At 38.2% G+C, this 19,660-nt stretch overlaps 2 protein-coding genes across 6 annotated transcripts in view; one reads left to right on the top strand and one right to left on the bottom strand.

The window, feature by feature from the left end:
* Nucleotides 1-3,122: 3,122 nt before the first annotated feature.
* Nucleotides 3,123-8,523, bottom strand: FBXO48 (F-box protein 48). Of its 4 annotated transcripts, XM_087436644.1 has the most exons (5): nt 8,424-8,522; nt 7,514-7,633; nt 6,508-6,723; nt 6,075-6,416; nt 3,123-5,322 (listed from the first exon to the last, which is right to left on the bottom strand). In XM_087436644.1, the coding sequence occupies exons 4-5, from the start codon at nt 6,378-6,380 to the stop codon at nt 5,161-5,163; spliced, it is 468 nt and encodes a 155-aa protein (XP_087292770.1). In that variant the 5' UTR covers nt 6,381-6,416; nt 6,508-6,723; nt 7,514-7,633; nt 8,424-8,522; the 3' UTR covers nt 3,123-5,160. The 4 variants fall into 4 exon arrangements, with proteins under 4 accessions (XP_087292770.1, XP_087292771.1, XP_004435658.1 ...); XM_087436645.1 differs by lacking the exon at nt 7,514-7,633 and having other exon boundaries at nt 8,424-8,523; XM_004435601.3 differs by having other exon boundaries at nt 6,075-6,723.
* Nucleotides 8,524-8,728: 205 nt separating this feature from the next.
* The window catches only part of APLF (aprataxin and PNKP like factor), a 91,830-nt gene continuing 80,898 nt past the window's right edge, over nt 8,729-19,660 (top strand). Inside the window, exon 1 of one of the 2 annotated variants that reach the window (XM_087436643.1) lies at nt 8,729-9,051. In XM_087436643.1, coding sequence (XP_087292769.1) covers nt 8,956-9,051 — 96 coding nt within the window. In that variant the 5' untranslated portion in view covers nt 8,729-8,955. The remainder of the gene's footprint in view (nt 9,052-19,660) is intronic. The other variant, XM_004435600.3, reaches the window with a different exon arrangement.

Raw genomic sequence — 19,660 nt, 5'->3', positions numbered from 1 at the left:
ACTTTATTATTAATGTTTTCCTGCTTTCCTGTCTTCTGTATTTTTCATCTTTTTTCTCTCCTTGCTTCATTCTGGATATTTTCTTTGCACCTATCTTCAGATTCACTAATGCTTTCCCCTCTCTTCAGCTGGGTTTAATCTGTTGTTAAACCCACCTATTGCTTTCGTAATATGTCATTTTATTTTTCAGTTGTAAAATTTCCATTTGGCTCTTTTTATTATTTTCAATTCTCTGCTGAAATTCCCAACATGACTTTTATCTCATTGATTACTTTAAGTTTTGTTATTTTGGAGACTTCATCTGGTAATTCCAACTGTGGACCTTTTCTATTGTCTGTTTTTCTGTTTGTTTTTATTCATGTTATTGTGTCTCTTTATGTGTGTGTGCATGTATCAGACATTGATTTTTAAAAATGTTCATAGAGATAATGTAAAGCCTAAAATGTTGATATTTTTCTCCAAGGAGGCCTTTTTTTTTTTGCTTCTGCCAGGTGTCTAGGGCATTATTATTATGGGATCCTCTGAGTCCAAATTCAGAGACTGAGATATTTTGAAGGTGCATGGTTTTCCCGTGAGGTCCTGTGTACTTCCAGCTCACGCCCATTCCTAGGGTGTGGCGGTCTTGGGTCCCAAACTACAAGCATGGAGATTACTAAGGAGGGGGGTTACTAGTTCCCCTTCTCTTAGTGAGTCCTGGATTCCACTCACTGTCCTCATAGCCTTGAAAGGATTTCAAAATCTATTTAATCTCTCAGCTGCTTTTGCAGAAATTACAATGCTCCCACGGCAAGATTAACCTCAATCATGGGCTTACTTCTCTGGTTCTCTTTCATTCCCCAGAAACTGTTCCAATATTTCTTTACTATCTTGTTAGCTCTATCATGCCTTCAAGTAGATTAAATTTTTTCCTCAGGTTTTCAAGTTGTCCTAAGTAGGAAGGCTTGTCAGAATTATCTGTTCTGCCATTAGCAAAAATGTTAAGTTCCACGTATTTAATATAATTTCCCTCAGATTTTCTAGATGTTTGTAATGGGAGATGTTCCTTGTTAGTCTTAGTCCTTCATGTTGCCTCAATGTAGGAACTAAGTGTCGAAATTATAAAAGACACTATATTCTAGTGGTTAAAAGGTTGGTCTGTGTAGTCAATGAGATTTGGGTTTAAATAGTGGCTTTACATCTTCTTTTTACATTTATATTTTAGATTGTCTGAAAAAGAACTAGCAGATGATTTCCTGTGTTCTTTGAAAGTCTAATCAATTGTGAAGATGAAATAAGAATATTAATAAAGCATTAGCATAGGGGTAGCCATAGGGGAATGAATACTCTAGAAACGGGTTGTTGAAAAAAGAAATCTTGGCTCTATGGAAAAATATCCCTTTAAAGAGAGAGACTTGGTGATTACAACCTCATTCAAATGATCAGACTTACACGCTCACATAGTAGAACAATCAGACATCGTGCACTTCTTTATGCGATATAATAAGAAGTATGTAACATCACCTATGCAGTATAATTGCTAAATATGTTTCACCTGAATCAAATCATAAAAAGACAATCAGAGAAATCAATTATAGAACATTCTATCAGATAACCAGCCTGAATTCTTTAAAAAAGGTCAATATCCTGAAAAACAAAACCAAAAGCTGGAGGATGCTCCTGGTTAAAACAGATTAAAGGGGCATAAAAAAATGATATGCATATGTAAACTTTGTTTGGCCTCTGAATCGGAAAAAAAATATATAAAAGATATTTTTGGGGGCCATTGGGGAAATTTAAATAGGGATTATAAATTAGATGGTATTATTGAGTTAAAAAGTTTTAGATGTGAGAATGATATTGTATACCGGCGAGTGTACTTAGGAGACGCATGCTGAAGGCTTTAGGGGTGAAGTACCATCATTGCGCAACTTATTTTCAAATGCTTCAGCCAAAATAAATGATAAATAAAACAAATGTGGAAACGTTAACAACTGCTATATCTAGGTGAAGGGGATACATGAGAGTTTTTTGTCATATATTTACTTTTCTGGGGGTCCAAAATTTTTCAAAATAAAAAGTTGGAGGAACAGTCTTGTCTCGTTTGAATTACTCATTCTCAGCTAAGTTTTTAATTCATTCAATAAAAACTAATTAAGTACCTACTATGTATTACACACTCTTATAGGTGCTGGGAAGTAGTGATGAACTAGATAGATAAGCTTATTCTCCAAAATTCAGTTTCCTCATCCATAAAATGGATATAGAGTAACAGTACCCTCTCCCCACCCCACAGACACACAAGCACAATGCTTGTAGCAGAGTAGGCACTCAGTAAATGTTGGCTATTATAATTAATCATCTTTGTCCATTGTTGATCTAATTTCATCCATTTGATCATTTTGGTCTTTCAACTCTACTTTAAATAAAAATGTGTGATTTTCCATCATATGTATTACTCTTCCCAAACCATTTCCTGATGTTACTACCCATCTTATTTTTGTTAATATTATTGGGGCATTTGAAGGTTTGGAAAGAACATATTATATAAAGTCAAAGCAAAGATGAAATTAAAATGGTTAGGGTATATTTTTCAAATTAGGCTTGTATATACATGAGTATTCTAAGGTCTAAAGCTTATATTCTTATAGATTTTATTGATGATTACGTCCTAGTCTAAGATTGGGTTATAAACTAGACGCAACTAAAGAAAGGTTTCTAAAAAAAAAAAAAAAAAAAAAAACACTAGATCTTGAACTGAATAAATATTAAACAACAGTGGAAATTCCTTAATACTCTGTCCCAATAATCTTGCCTCTTTTTACAAACTGTGTATAGGTAACGTCATTTTATCTATGAGTAAGAGCACTCCTTCCTTCCATTCTACTCCACCCACTCATGTACTCAGATGCTAATGGCTTGGTCTGATAAATGCACAGTTCATTCTAAGCCCATACCATAAAATTGATCACTAAGTTCCCAAACTTTCCTTTCAGTGTAGACGGTGATCATAGCTTATAACTTATTATACAAAAAATTATTTTAATGCTATAGTACTAAAATTCAAACTAAAGATTATTCACATAACTTGCAAAATAATACTTAAAACTGCTTGGGGTGACCCAATAATTAAAAATAATAAGTGATACTTTTGGGTTAAGTTTATTTTCAAGTGTTTATTAAAGAAAATAAAACAAAAAATTTCTACTTTCCTATTTTTCTCTTACAGCTTTTGAGAAGACTAGAACAATTATTCATATATTAGCATTAATATTAAGCATCCCATACATCTTACAGGTTGTACATTGCATTTCAATACAGTCTTATCTGCTAACAACACAGCATATTATTTTTATTAAACATTCTGGGTAGGACTAAAATAAATAATATAGAAATAATTTAAGAAATCTTTATGGAATATCTACTATGTTCTAGGTTTGAGGAGTAGAAAAATAAATAAATGGTCCCTGCCATTAAGAAGTTCACAGTCTAAACGGAGAAAGACAAATAAAACAGACAATTTAAAGTAGCACAACAGCTTTGAGAGTGGTGTGCACAAGGAACTACAGGAATCTTAAGAGGGCCACTTAATCTAGAATGATAGAAGTTAGGGATGGTTTCCAGGTCAAGATGATGAGTTCTAAAAAAGAGTTTGCCAAGAAAAGAATTACTGGTGGGTGAGAAGAACATTCCTATAGATGGAATTGTCAAATAGTCCTAGAGACTGGACTGGCCCCTTCCAACTCTAAGAAGACAGTCAGAGACAACCAACCATCAGGTGCTTGATCCAATAATGGGAATTTGCATAGAGTGGAGCATCTCTCGGATATTTGCCTATTTGTTAAATACTGGTTTCCTGGATTCTCATTTTTTGTGCTATCGAGCACACTTTTGGAAGAAAACCCCATACTAACTAAAATTTTTTTGTAGATACTTTTTACTATGGTGCTGACCACAGATTAAGAACAATCTGGTATAGTACTTTTTTTTTTTTTTCTTTTTTTCCTTTGTGAGGAAGATCAGCCCTGTGCTAACATCTGCCAATCCTCCTCTTTTTTGCTGAGGAAGACTGGGCCCAGGCTAACATCCGTGCCCATCTTCCTCCACTTTATATGGGACAGCGCCACAGCATGGCTTGCCAAGCGGTGCGTCGGTGTGCGCCCGGGATCTGAACCAGCGAACCCCGGGGCTGCCACAGTGGAATGCGTGCGCTTAACCGCTTGCACCACCGGGCCGGCCCCTATATCATCTACTTTTAAGAAAAAGAGAACAAAACGAATTAAAGGTTCCTGGAAAACTATAAACTTTAACAAAGTTAGGTATATAGGGTTCTCTAAAATATTTTTCTTTCTTTTAAATGTGGAGAAAACAGAAAGGAGCTGAAAGTCCTTTGTCTTGGTTATCTACAAGTAGCACACTAGATGGTGCCGTAAGGCTGTCAGAAAGAAAGTTTCACCAAGAAAAACAGTGTGGCAGTTCTGATGGCAGTTAAGTATTCTGGAAACTTTCCATATATTTTCAGCCCCTGAGAGCAATTCCAGGTCTGTAGGCAAGTAACGGGATCTTAATCTCACAAGTTTTAGCCATTTGGTCAGATTAGTTTTAAACTAAACCACAAGTTTTGAAACACATTTTAAAATGGTTTCAGTGTGTGACAATTCAATCTGATTCCACTGAAGTGGAAATTTTTAAGTTACTGAAATAAAAATTTATTATACATTTAAACATATTGCTATTAATTTCATTTAGGTAGTCTTCCCATGAGCCTCGTTATGTCTACTACTTAATGAATCTCTAAGTCAGTTTCTTTGAATGGTTTCCTGAATTTTTAAATTATTATTATGCAGAAAATACCAAACTCTCTTATCTTTATTAAAGTACTGCAATATACTAATACAAATACATGAAACAATACATTTTGATATCACTCTATCAGTACAGTATTTCTTATATAAATAACATTTCATGATTTTTCCACATTACAATAAAACCAGAAAAATATTTTTTACTAAAGTGCAAAATAAAAACAAAGCTTTACTTTTATCATATTTTCCACTTAGTTTTCTTTTGAATGTTAAACATTAAAAAGGTGAACAAAAAAACTGAATGGATAAAGATATACCTTTTGCAACTTACGAGTTGTTTTAAACTCTCAAATTTATGAGATGTTTGTGATTTTTCTGCTTATCTTTCCAGTTCTGCTTCTAGAATCTCCCCCCACGTATCTGCATCCATCGGGTACATGATTTTTTCTGGTAGGCTAACAGAAGAACATATGTTGCTGTATCTGCCACTTAACCATTCATATTTCACTTTACTCTTCTGGTAATTCCTCAGTAGTATTACCTGAAAGAGGTAAACCATCATCGTTAAAAAATGTAGTAGGCGGTTGGTTAGTGAGTTTGTTTGAAACTACAGAAGCTGGGCTGGGCCAGTGGCGTGGCGCTTAAGTTAAGCTCATGCGCTCCGCTTTGGTGGCCTGGGGTTCCCTGGTTCAGATCCTGGGCGTGGACCTATGCACTGCTCATCAAGCCGTGCTGAGGCAGCGTCCCACATAGAGGAACTAGAAGGACATACAACTAGGATATACAACTATGTACTGGAGGGCTTTGGGGAGAAAAAAAGGAAAAAAAAGAGGAAGATCAGCAACAGAAGTTAGCTCAGGGCCAATCTTCCTTAAAAAAAAAAAAAGAGAAACTAGAGAAGCTGATGGACAGGGCTAAAAAGAATGAGTATTTACATTAATATACATATATACTCATAAATGTGTGTCTGTGTATAAGTGTATATATATAAAGAGTGAACCACAGAGTTTGCTGAGGATTTTAGATAAGGAGGAGTAAAAGGAAGTAGCCACTTTCCTTCTGGTTAATGGGGGAAAATGGCCGAACTTAGGACGTAAAAAATGTAAAAAGATGGATGGGAGACAGTGTGGTTTGCAGGAAAAGAAGAATAATTCAACTTTAACACTAAAAGCCAACACACTCTGTATGTCATTGTGTATATGAACCCCTGCCTCCTCCAAATAGAAGGTAGAGTTGGCTCAAACCTACCACCGTCTTGTCAAGCACACTGTAGACTACAAAGATTAAACTTACCCTCCAGGAGTAACCCCTTTTTTGATCATCATCTATTTCTCTTTGGCACACAGCTCTTACGGTCAAGCAATGAGGTTTCCATAAAGAGTCACTGTTTCTTATTGTGTAATTCCAGCTCCTGCATGCCATTGAAGCCCTGCACAAACTCCGAATGTCCAGCTGACTGAAAATTTTAAAAGTAACTTCTGGAGGCAGCAGTTCAACAAAGTTATTTTGACTCTCTTTTTTTGCCTTCTCAGCATCCACAGAGTTCAAGTCTATGTCAGAACTTCTTGAATTATTGTTCCTCTTGGAGTTTTTCTGCATAGCGTGATGTTTTAGTAAATTATCCTCATATGTAACCTAAAAGGCAAAGTTTTAACTTAGTTTCTTCAGATCAACCCTGAGCCAGATACTTTCTGGGTATGATCTAGAAAACTTTAACTTTCCTGACCTGAGCTTCTCAGTCTGTAAAATGGGGCCAATGATGCTCTTCTCCTGTGTGTTCTTGCAAGGATTAACAGGGATAATGTGTAAAACATCCAGCCCTCACACTGGAATTGCACATGGGAAGCACTCAACATATGTTATTTCCCTTCTTCTTTTTAAATATTTTTAGTAAATGGGTTTGTTTCTAAATATTTATTTTTCTGCTCCCAAAGAACATTATCTAAAAAAGAGAAATGAGAAAAAAAAAGAGAGAAGTGATTCTTCACAGATACAATTTATTGAGTTTAGTAGTAGAAATGACTATTGTGAGAACACATTCAATTTCAAATATTTATTAAAAATACTTTTGAAAATGTGTATGATTCAATTCTATTAAACTCTTGAAAACTTGATGTCTGTGGGAACTGATGCCTTGTCATTAAGTTCTTCATCTACAATTTGTGACTTAAGCATAAACCTGATGGACTTTTAGTAGTTTATCTAAGAATTATTTATCTACTTGTATCTAGTGGGTAAATTCTCACATTTGACACAAATACTATCTGAAATAGACAAGAGGTTGAGGTCTGGGTTTTAATGCCACAAAGTCTCAAATATTCAATTCAGTTATAAGATTAGTGTTTTAAAAATGACCTCCTGAAGCTATCCTACATGCCAAGTTAATTATGAACTAAAGATAATAGTTACTCAGGCCATCAAGCAACAGTGACTAACAACTATAAACGACGTTTATAATGCAGTTAGGTATAGCTTGTGACTAAAGATTTAAAGTCCAGTTTCAGCTAATTTACCTAACGTGCATGTTGCAGGTTTCTGAAATCAGTTGAAAGCATGGAGCTCTTTTTGCATTTAAAACAACTAATATTTATTTAAAATCAGTTTATTCTATGTTGTATTTCCTTTTATAACGGGGTGGGGGGTGGCACTGCAGGAGGTGCGGTTTCAGATACAGCTAAATACTTCTTTTAACTCAGCTAATGACAATTCCCCTTTCTAGATGCACTACTCACCTATATGTTTCTGGACTTGCCAAGACCACAGTTGCTCCCATTCATTCATTTGGTTGCTTACGATCCAAATTAGCTATGGCGGTTAGACTTTTAATGTCTCAGTTCAACAGAGGACTTCCTCTTGAGGGTTTGGGGAAGTAAGAAAGTAAACTGGTAAAAATAAGTTCATGAATGAAGAGCAAGTGTGTGTGTGTGTGTGTGTGTGTGTGTGTGTGTTCCCCCCCCCCCCACCCCGCCATTAATACAAACCAAAGCCAAACTACCATATTCTTGGAAAGAATCTCATATTAAGAGAAGGTTACTGTGCTTTTAAATGTTTGTTACTTCTCCCAGGATCTCATTGGGGAATAAACTGAATGTTACTGTTCTCCCGTTACAGTTACTCCGCAGGAGGCAGATGAAGGCTTTTGACTTGAACAGTCGGGGATGCCTTGGTGAAGTTCCTAAAATCCTGTTAGGCATCTTCTTCTAAACCCAGTTTTGCCTGGAGCCTGGAAAACTATCCCTCTTCTGCCCCTTCTTCTCTATGAACCAAATTTTGCTGAATTACCTCTCTAATCAGTTATGAGCTCGCCCCTTGTTCAGGTGTCACACGGAGGGAGGGGTCGAGGGCAGCACAAGACGGAGGGGCGCCACCTGGTTCTCTAGGAGGCCCCACCCGGTCCAGACCACGCAGGTCGCAAAGGAATGACCCCAAGTCCCATCTGAGCCACCCTCCTTGCGTGCCTTGCGCAGGCTGCACCTGCCCGAGTGCAAAGAACACGGGGCACTGACAAGTGAACAACAATAACAACCGTCAGCACCGACTGTCACCGCAGCTCGGGGCCGCGGAGGCGAGGCTGCGCTGGCGCCAGGACTGCGCCCCCGGTCGTGCCCACGCGACGTCTGCGGGCAGGGAAGATCCTCCTACCTACTGGGCCGCGGCGGCTTCTCCTCCTGCGATTTAAATCCTCCGCAATTCGAATTTTTCGCCATGGTCCTTCATGTCCCGCCCACTTTAGCCCGGCCTTGCTGACTCAGATGTCGCACAGGCGTAGAGAGGAACGCGCACTGCCTTTTGGGATTGGTAGTTTTACCAGGGCGTCTCAGCTCGGCAGGGGAGGAGAAGGAAGGCGGCAGGGACTACAAGGTCCGGCGTCCTCCAGGCCCGGACGGGGGGAGTGAGAAAGGGTGGGGGGATTAAACCGGGGCTTTCAAACGATAATTTTGAGCCCTCCCGATGGGGGAATCCCTGAGTGCGTAGCTTGTCGGAATGGAAAGGCGGGGCTGGGACACCTCTCTGGGGCCCCTGCTGCGCGGGGACTGGACACGGCTGAGCCGAGTCTTTGCTCCCCCTCCCCCTGTGTTTTTCCGGGGGCCGGCGTAGGTCCCGCGCCTGTCCATGGAAGGCGGAAACGGCCGCGGGGTCCATCTCCTTGTGAAGGGGCCTGATCGTCGCCGCCATGTCTGGGGGCTTCGAGCTGCAGCCGCAGGACGGCGGCCCCCGGGTGGCCCTGGCGCCAGGGGAGACGGTGATCGGCCGCGGGCCGCTGCTGGGAGTAAGTGTGGCCCGGGGCTGGGCCGGACCCGGAGAGCCGAGGGAGGTCCTTGCAGGCTCCCAAGGCCCCCCTCCCCGCCCTGGCCCGATTCCTCACCACGCCAGCTCTGCCTGTCTGGGTATTAGAAGTTTGGGGGCAGCACGTTTTTCAGTCAACTTGAATCAACTCACAAACGTTTCCTTATGTTGCCTTTAAAAAGCACTGACTTATGTTATCATTATAACCTTATCCAGGAGCCCACAAACTATGACCTTGGGTCCAAATCCAGCCTGTTTTTCCAGAACTAAGAATCGTTCTCAAATTTTAAAATATAAGCAAATAAAAAACCTCTTAGCTTTTCAGAGAGAATAATTGCTCCAGGGATTGAGGATAGTGCCTCTTGGCCTGACAAGCCACAGTATCTGGAGTAGTATCTGACCCTTTACAGAAAAAATTTGCCAACCTCTGATCTTACTTTTTTTGTATGTGCAATTTACACCTTTCACCCTTCTGCTCTGGTAACCACCAATGTGTTCTCCTTCTCTGTCTTCACATAAGAGTGAAATCATGGTATTTGGCTTTCTCATCTGACTTATTTTGCTTAGCATAATACCCTCAAGGTCCATCCATGTTGCAAATAGCAAGATTTTATCCTTTTTTTACTGGCTGAGTAGTATTCTATTGTGTGTGTATACCACATCCATTCATCCATGGATAGGCACTTAGGTTGCTTGCAAGTCTTGGCTATTGTGAATAATGCTGCAGTGAACATAGGGGTGCATATATATCTTTTCAAATTAGTGTTTTTGTCTTCTTTGGATAAATATCCAGAAGTGGAATAGCTGGATCATATGGTAGTTTTATTTTTAATTTTTTGAAGTCTCCGTACTGTTTTCCGTAGTGTCTGCAACAGTTTATATTCCCACCAGCAGCGTGTGAGGTTCCCTTTTCTCCACATCCTCTCCAACACTTCTTATTTCTTGTCTTTTTAATAACAGCTGTCCTGACCAGCGTGAGGTGATATCTCATTGTGGTTTGATTTGCATTTCCCTAATAATTAGCAATGTTGAATATCTTTTCATGTGCCTTTTGGCCATCTGTATATCTTCTTTGGGAAGATGTCTGTTCAGATCCTCTGTCCGTTTTTTAATCTAGTTTCTTTTTGTTGTTGAATTGTATGAGTTCTTTAAGTATTTTAGATATTAACCCCTTATTGGAAATATGACTTGCAAATATTTTCTCCCAGTTGGTAGGCTGTCTTTTCATTTTGTTTATGGTTTCCTTTCCTGTACAGAAGCTTTTTAGTTTGATGTAATCTTGTTTGTTTATTTTTTCTTTTGTTTCCTTGGCCTTAGGAGACATATTCAAAAAGATACTGCTAAGACTGACATCAGAGGGTACTGTGTATGTTTTCTTCTAGGAGTTTTATGGTTTCAGGTCTTACGTTTAAGTCATTAATCTATTTTTTTTTTTATTTATTTTTTTGTGAGGAAGATCAGCCCTGAGCTAACATCCATGGCAATCCTCCTCTTTTTGCTGAGGAAGACCAGCTCTGAGCTAACATCTATTGCCAATCCTCCTCCTTTTTTTTCCCCCAAAGCCCCAGTGGAAAGTTGTATGTCATAGTTACACATCCGTCTAGTTGCTGTATGTGGGATGCGGCCTCAGCATGGCCGGAGAAGAGGTGTGTCGGTGCACGCCTGGGATCTGAACCTGGGCCACCAGTATCAGAGCACACGCACTTAACCGCTAAGCCACGGGGCCGGCTCCATTAATCTATTTTGAGGTAATTTTTGTGTATGGTGTAAGATAATGGTCTACTTTCATTCTTTTGCATGTGGCTGTGCAGTTTTCCCAGCACCATTTATTGAAGAGACTTTGTTTTCTCCATTGTATGCTCTTGGCTCCTTGTTGAATATTAGCTGTCCATAAATGTGTGGGTTTATTTCTATGCTCTCATTTCTGTTCCATTGATCTGTGTGTCTGTTTTTGTGCCAGTACCACATTGTTTTGATTACTGTAGCTTTGTAGTATATTTGAAATCAGGGAGTGTGATGCCTCCAGCTTTGTTCTTTTTTCTCAAGAGCGCTTTGGCTATTTGGGGTCTTTTGTTGTTCCATATAAATTTTAGGATTCTTTGTTCTATTTCCATGAAAAATGTTGTTGGGACTTTGATAGGGATTGCATTGACTCTGTAGATGGCTTTAGGTGGTATGGACATTTTAATTTTAACTATGTTAAGTCTTCCAATCCAAGAGCATGGAATATCTTTCCATTTCTTTGTGTCTTCTTCAATTTCCTTCTACAATGTTTTATAGTTTTCAGTGTACAGGTTTTTCACCTCCTTGGTTAAATTTATTCCTGAATATTTATTCTTTTTGTTGCGATTGTAATTGGGACTGTAGTCTTGATTTCTGTTTCTGCTGTTTCATTGTTAGTGTATAGAAATGCAACTCAGTTTTGCATGTTGATTTTGTACCGTGGAACTTTACTGTATTCGTTTATTATTTCTAATAGTTTTTTGGTGGATTCTTTAGGTTTTTTTAATATATAAAATTATGTCATCTGCAAATAGTGACAGTTTTACTTCTTCCTTTCCATTTGGATCCCTTTCATTTCTTTTTCTTGCCTAATTGCTCTGGCTAAGACTTCCAATACTGTGTTGAGTAAGAGTGGTGAAAGTGAGTATCCTTGTCTGCTTCCTGTTCTCAGAGGTATGGCTTTCAGTTTTTCATCATAGAGTAAGATGTTGGCTGTGGGTTTGTCATATGTGGCCTTTATTGTCTTGAGAACTTTCCTTCTATATCCATTTTATTCAGAGTTTTTATCATAAATGGGTGCTGAGTCTTGTTGATTGCATTCTCTGCATCTATTGTGATGATCATGTGATTTTTATTCTTCATTTTGTTAATGTGGTATATATCACATTGATTGATTGGCTGATGTTGAACCATCCTTGAATCTATGGAATAAATCCCACTTGATCATGGTGTATGATCCTTTTAATGTACTGTTGTATTTGATTTGCTAATATTTTGTTGAAGGTGATCTTATCTTTTCTAGAATAATTTCTTTTAAGCTTTTGGCCCTTTTTGTGTGACTGTGTGGTCCTTACTTTTATTGTAATAGTCTTTTTTGGTAATATAAGTAGCTAACCGTTATGTAGTGTGTAGTGTTCCAAGCATTGATTTAAGGACTTTACATATACCAACTTCTTTAATTCTTTCAAAGCCCTATGAGTTAGGTGCTCTTATTATCCTCATTGTCCAGATGAGAAAATTGAGGCGTAGATTGGTTATTTAAAGGGCACACATAAGTTTTTGGACACACAGTACCTCTAAGCTCTATATTCTCCACCTTCTTTGGGATATTTGGGAGTTAGAAAATTTGCCTCTTGCATTCAGGAGTTTTGTAGATCTCTCCCTAAATACATATATATTGTTTTCTTAACATTCAGCATATCTTGTTTAGTGCCCACTTTGTGCAGCACGTTTTGCAGGCCCTAGCACTGTGGAACATACAAAGATGAGTGAGATCTGGGTCCCTGCCCTCTAGGAGTTTTCTCTTGAACTGTGGAGACAAACCTGTGTAACTGAGCTAATACCAGGGAGTAAGGAATGTGGAATATTATCCTGGTTAACCTCTAGTGTCTAAATAGAACCGTTGATATTAGCGTTAGGACCCTTCTCAAAGCAGGAAAAGGAGTGGTAGTTCAAGGTTGTGATGGGAAAGTCAGTCCTAAAGGGGTGTGTGTGTGTGTGTGTGTGTGTACATATATGTATATGTAGTAAGGTTATTGAGAAAGTTGAAGTTCACCTGCTGTTATGTTTTTTACTGGACAAGTAATTACTTGAATGTTTAAATAGCATTCTATTACTTTTCTCCATAGTTTATTAACCTATACAGACATTTGAAGGGACTGCCTGGGAGGTTTTCTTTTTCTCTTTTCTCTCTCTCTCTTTTTCTCTTTCTGTATCTCTCTCTCTGTCTCTCTATCTATATCTAAGTTAGAAACTTAACACAGTATGTGCTTCATCTGGAAATGTTATGTGTGGTGACTGATGAGTTTTGATTTGCTTAATAAATTGTATCACCAACACAGAACACTGTGGATGTGGCTTAAAGACAGATGGATTTTGGGCCTCTATTTTACAAACATGGCAACATGTTGCAGTCCCTTTCATTATTTGTAGCTTGATCTTTGTGTTATAGGCTTGCTAATGTGAGATGACCTATTTGGTTTCTGTTTTTAAAAATGGTAAGGAGTAGAAAGTTAATTATCTGGTCAGGATTTTACTTTTCCTTTCCCAATAATCGTTCAGCGATGAGATTCTCTTGCCAGGTTTGGCAGATACTAGAAGTGGTTATGAACAACATCCTAAATGCATTGAAGGAAAAACTTAAAGAACAAACAAATCACCTTACAGTTTTTAAGATTTTGGAGCTGACAGACAGATGTGTTTCTTCTCTGCAGTGGGTAAAACTCAACACGAGGGCTGTTGTTTCAAACAATAGCTATTCCAGTGAGATTCTTTTTTTTTAATGTGAGACAACAAAGACTTAGTTCTAAGTGGGAAAACTCAGGAGGTTCATGGTAAATTTGTATCCATCTGAAATGATTAATAATAATAAGGATGGTTTTTGAAGTCTCTCACTTAACTAGCCATGTTTTTTGGAGATAAGTTTCACAAAAGTTCATTGGCCACACAAGCATAAACGTTTGTAATTCCAGTGTGTAAAACAGTCTTGGTGGTAAAACAATTTGACAGTGAGAATGTCTTTATGTCTTTACAGTGGCAGGAACACTCGTAGATAACAGTGCACAGGGAAGTTTACTTTTCTTGTGCCCTTTGCTTTAGTGTGCTTCGTCAGCAAACCCAAGGTCTTTATTTACTTTACTAGGTTGTAATTCTGTTTCATGATCTGCACCAATAAATAAAAGGTTCTACAGCAGGAGGAGTCTCCAGGGCATTATCCAGGGTGAAAACAGTCAGTCTTGAAGGTTACATATTGTATGACTTCATTTATATAACATCATTGAAGTGACAAAATTATAAAACTGAAGAACACATTAGTGTTTCCAGGTTTTAAAAAAGGGAGGAGAGGGGCCAACCCAGTGGTGTAGCTGTTAGGTTTGCATGTTCCACTTGGCAGCCCGGGGTTCGCCAGTTCTGTCCTCTGGGTGCGGACCTACTCACCGCTCATCAAGCCATGCTGAGGCGGCGTCCCACATAGAAGAACTAGAAAGACCTACAACTAGGTTATATAACTATGTACTGGGGCTTTGGGGAGAAAAGAAAAAAGAGGAAGATTGGCAACCGATGTTAGCTCAGGGCCAATCTTCCTCAAAAAAAAAAAAGGAGGAGAGGAGCAGGAGGGAATTGGATATAGCTATAAAACAGCAACATTGGGGATTTTTGTGGTGATGGAAATGTTTTGTATCTCGACTGTATCAATATCAGTATTTGGTTGTGATACTGTATTATAGTTTTGCAAGATGTTACTGCTGGGGGAAACTTGAGTAAAAGGCACAAGAGATCTTTCTATGTTATATCTTTTAACTACATGTGAATCTACAACTATCTTAAATAAAAAATTTAATTAAAAAGAAAATTTTACAGTATGTACAGCATCTCAGGTAACAGAGTACCTTTAAGCCAAATTATTAGCTTTATGGTTTTTCTGTATTTAAAGCTGATTACACTCTTAAATGAAGACTGCTGTTTCTGATTTCAGATTTTCCTTATTTTGTTTTGATAGCAGGGATTATAGGACACATTTCTTTATGATTTATTTTCTTCCAAGGAAATAGAACAGCACTAGGTATCTAGTAATACTTCCTATAGGCAGCTGTAGTTGAATCAACTGCTTTAATTAAAAAGAGAAGAGTCCCCCGTTGGGGGTGGCGATAGTCATGGACTCCAGTGTAGACTCTTCACATGGCATCAGTTCACCACTTCTAAGAATGCTGTACGTGTTCCACAAAGTTTACACAAGTAACCGCTCTCTAGCCTGGCAACTTTGTACTGTTCCTGCTTGTTGCAGAATCCTACTGGCTGTCCTGGAATGCTAGTCTTACCTGGTGCAATAAGGTTTGTCCCTAGGGATGTGGCATACACTTCCAGCTGCTGGGTTTTGCCCCTTCCTCACTTAATTACTGAGCCTAGTACAATGCCTGGCACATAGTAGGCCTTCAATGCATGATCTCTTCCTTTTCTGCCTCTCAGCCTCTCACTTCCAACTCTCAAAAAAAGCCTACTTATAACTTAGGTGTAAAAAGGATGTCTTAGAGTTTTGAAGTGAATTTAAACATAGTAAAGAAGCAGTGCTACCAACTGAAAAAACTTAAGGAGCAACATTCACGATGGATTGTGTTACCATGTTTCCTATTTTGTTGACCAATAATTTAGTACATTCAGAAAATAGTTGATAAATATATACTATAATCAGATGGGAGGGATGAAAGAGAAATAAGTCCTTGGTCTCGAGAAACTTACAGTTTAGTAGGTGTGAGAGACACGGAAGCGAGTAACTAAATGGGGGTTACAACCTCGAATGGGGAGTGGAGCCAGGCTGGCACCTTGAATGAGTGAAGTGGTGGGGTGTACGAACAACAACACAGGGATAGTGATAAATGACAGCAGTGTTATAGACGACAACTGCCTCGGCATGGGGGAGGCCTCGAGGAGAGGGATCTGTAGTGCAGTCCCTGCTACTCACCCCCATTCCCGCCTGGCAACGGTGTCATATCGTTTTTTCCAAGAGCAGTAAGAAATGTGGATTTTTAGATATAACCTCTAATTTTTCAAAGGTCACATTTAATTAAAAGTTTTGTTTCAATACCATGAGCCAACAGAAGGATGTTACATGATACAGAGAGGTATAGGAAGGAACCCACGGTTAAGATGAGGGATCAGAGAAGCCTTCATGAACTCTGTGACATATTGAGAAGATTTTGAAGTGTTAGAACAGAATTTTGGTAGGTGGAGAGTGGGAAGTTGGGAGGGAAGGGGCCTTCAGGCTAAGTGAATGTACGATTTAAGGCTCTAAGGTTCGAAAGCACCTGGCATATTGGATAATTAGATAAGTGCTGACTAGACTTGGGGGATAATCACATTACATCAATGATCCCGTTTAGCTTTTACAGTATGTACTAGTTTTCTTTTTTTTAAATAGGCTTTATTTTATTGAGCAGTTTTAGGTTCACAGCAGAATTGAGTGGAAAGTACAGAGAGTTCCCGTATACCCCTGCCCCCACACACGCACAACCTCCCCCGCTATCAATACCCCATACCACAGTGCTATATTCAGTGAACCTATGTTGACGTGTCATTATTGCCCGAAGTCCGTAGTTTACACTAGGGTTCACTCTTGGTGTACATTCTGTGGGTTTTGACAAATATGTAGTGACATGTATCCACCGTTGTAGTATCACACAGAATAGTTTCACTGCCCTAAAAGTCCTCTGTGCTCTGTTCATCCTTCCTTGCCTTCCCAACCCCTGGCAACTATTGAACTATTTGCTGTCTCCACAGTTTTACCTTTTCCAGAATATCATATAATTGAAATCATACAGTATGTATATGTAGCCTTTTCAGATTGGCTTCTTTCACTTAGTAATATGTATTTAAGGTTCCTCCATGTCTTTTCAAGGCTTTTTAGTGATGAGTAATATTCCGTTGTCTGGATGTCCCACAGTTTATCCATTTACCTATTGAAGGATATCTTGTTTGCTTCCAAGTTTTGGCAATTATGAATAAAGCTGTTATAAACATTCATGTGCACATTTTTGTGTGGACGTATCTTCAGTTCATTTGGGTAAATACCAAGGAGTGCAATTGCTGGATTGTCTGATAAGAGTGTGTTTAGTTTTGTAAGAAACTACCAACTGTCTTCCAAGGTGGCTGTACCTTTTTGTATTCCCACCATCAATGAATGAGAGTTCCTATTGTTCCACATTCTCACTGGCATTTAGTGTTGTCAGTGTTTTGGATTTTGGCCATTCTAATAGGCGTGTAGTGAATTACTTTTCGTATGTATATTTATTTATTTGTAAATCAGTATCACCATGTTGTCGTCTCCCGTGTACTACTCAACCTGAACATATCACCTTCTCCGATATCTCACATATCTCCATACCTCTGTCCAAGCTCCTTTTTCTGGTAATTTGATTTTGTAGGAAATATCTGGGTATCTGTATTTTTAAAGGCTCTGAATATGATTCTTTTGCAAAAGCAGAGTTGAAAACCACTTTTAGACACACTAAGTGGAATGCTTGGCACAGATTAGGTCGTTAAGAAATGTAAGTCTTCAGAAACTTTGATTTACCAAAGTCTCAACTGGGGATTTAAACTCAGTTTTCTCTTCCTAAGCTCTGCTTATGTTTTACTTACTGTGTTTCCTCTGTCATAACATAATGACGATGAGGATGATGTTCTCACATTTGTACGGCATTCACAATGCAAGCGGTATTGCAAGCCAAACAGGTTGGGTGAGTTGAAATTTCAGTGGCATCAAGTCAGCACAATTCCATCACATTGGCTAACAATTCAGCAACCTTGAATTAGGTACTCAGAAAGTATTTGATTTTACTTTTTAAAATCTAAATGATCCATGTTTCATCAGTATTGTGGATTGAATAGGTGTTTGTGAGATAGCATAATAACCTGACTACTATTTATGCTGTTATTCTTATGAAAAAGTATATTCACAAGTTTCAAAGATCACTTCACATCCGGTATATTAATAACCTTTTAAAGAGAGCTTATTGGTACACTGGAGTCTGCCTAGATACCCTCTGGCCAAAATCAAGTTCATTTCCTCAAACTTGACCTTTCTTCATATCAGAAATTGGACTTTGGTACATTCCAAGTGCAATAATATCAAATATCTTGTATCAACTAACTTTTCCTCTATTGAGGAATGAGATGGACTTATCATTTAATGTTATGTATGGCAGAGTCTTAGTGTTGATGACCGAGCTCTGGAGGGTATGCTGGACCTGATACAACTGGAAAGCCCTCTAGATAAGAAAATTTTATGGTTTGTTGACTGGTTTACAGTAACTAGTCTATTCAATTTGGCTCTTAATTTTAGATTTTATTTATATGCCACTTAAACACAAAGTTTGAGGAAAGAATTTTATGCAAATTATGCCTAAAATAGATCCCATGCTTCATTAGGTTTATATATTTTCTCATAATATAGGCTCAAATCCCATACCAGATGATTTTTTGTTTTTCTCTACCATGAAAGTTTGAACTTATCTATTTTTTATTTTTCTGTTGTTGATAGAGCAAACTAGATAATATTGTGTGAAAGCACCATAAACTATAAAGTATTGTACAAGAAGATTTTTATTATGTTAGCCCTTGGTGTATTATGTAGTTTGTACTGAAAAAAATAAACAAATCTCTTCTTCTTTGTTTTTAGGTTCATAGGAACCGGACTAAATGGGAACATTGAGTTCATGAGCTATATTATACCTGACTATGATATTCAGAAATTTCTCTAGGAAAACATTTCAAGAAAAATTGACTAGTGTTGGTTTTTCAGTAAATATTATATATAGACAAAAACGAAATGAAAGGTGCCATTCTATTGGGTCTATTTCAGGATCGGGTAGCTTTTCTGCTTTTACATTATTCGAGTGTTTTTTTATTTTTAGAATTTTGGAAATGATAAATAAGTCAGAGACCTTGATTCAAAACATCTAAGCATTTCTGCTGGTAGCATAAGAAAATCTTCATTTTGTTTGACTTCAATAAATGCCCCAAATAAATATTTGACAAACAGATCACAAACAGTTATGTTTTCATGTCTTTATCTTTTCTTCTAGCACAAACTTCATGTCTTAAAAATGGAGAAAGGTCTTATACGTACATGAAACATTCAATTCGAAACCAGAAAAAGATAAGGGCTCCACACTGTATCAATACAAAAGTGACGTAAAAACAGAGAGCCTTGTCCCCATTTAAGAAACAATATGAAGAATTCAAGTAAAAAGGATTTTTTTCTATGGTATCTGAAGAAAAATTGCTATCATTTTAGCTGTGGCTAACGGAGGGTAGGAGTGTTTTCAGTGTTGTCCTTCAGCATGCGTGTTATTATTCATGGTTTCTTTTCTAAGCTCCTGCTGTATGCTCTGCAGTTCTTTTAATAGTCAACAACGTTCTTGTACTTAAATGTTCAATTTAGTTAGCTTTTCTGTTTTCTAATAGTCCTTCTCTGACTGGCTGAGCATAAACGAATTTCTTATTAGATATCCAGTGTCAATATAACAGTTGTTAGAGTAATATGTATTAATTATAACTGCTTTGGCTGCAAGTAACAGAAATCTGACAAACACCAGCTGAATCAAATTGATTTTTCTCCTGTAACAGAGAATCTCAGGGGCAGTCAGTCCAGGGCTGGTGCAGCTACTCAAGGAACCGGCTTTTCTGTGTTCCTCCTTGGTCATCCTTTGCAAGTAGCTTTCATGCCTGTAGTCATAAGATGGCTGCTGCATCTCGAGGGGTCACATTTAAGCAGGAAGAAAGGAGAAAGGCAGAGGGCAAAGGGTGCATGCCAGTTGAGCCTGTTCCTTGTCATCAGGAAGACAGTAATCTTTCCAGAAGCTCCACTCTGTTTT

This window comes from Ceratotherium simum, chromosome 11 (genome assembly GCF_057802395.1).
Source record: "Ceratotherium simum simum isolate JZ-2026a chromosome 11, ASM5780239v1, whole genome shotgun sequence".
NCBI lineage: Eukaryota > Metazoa > Chordata > Mammalia > Perissodactyla > Rhinocerotidae > Ceratotherium > Ceratotherium simum.
Note: the sequence above shows the minus strand (reverse complement) of the source record. Positions and strands in the feature narration are given on the sequence as shown.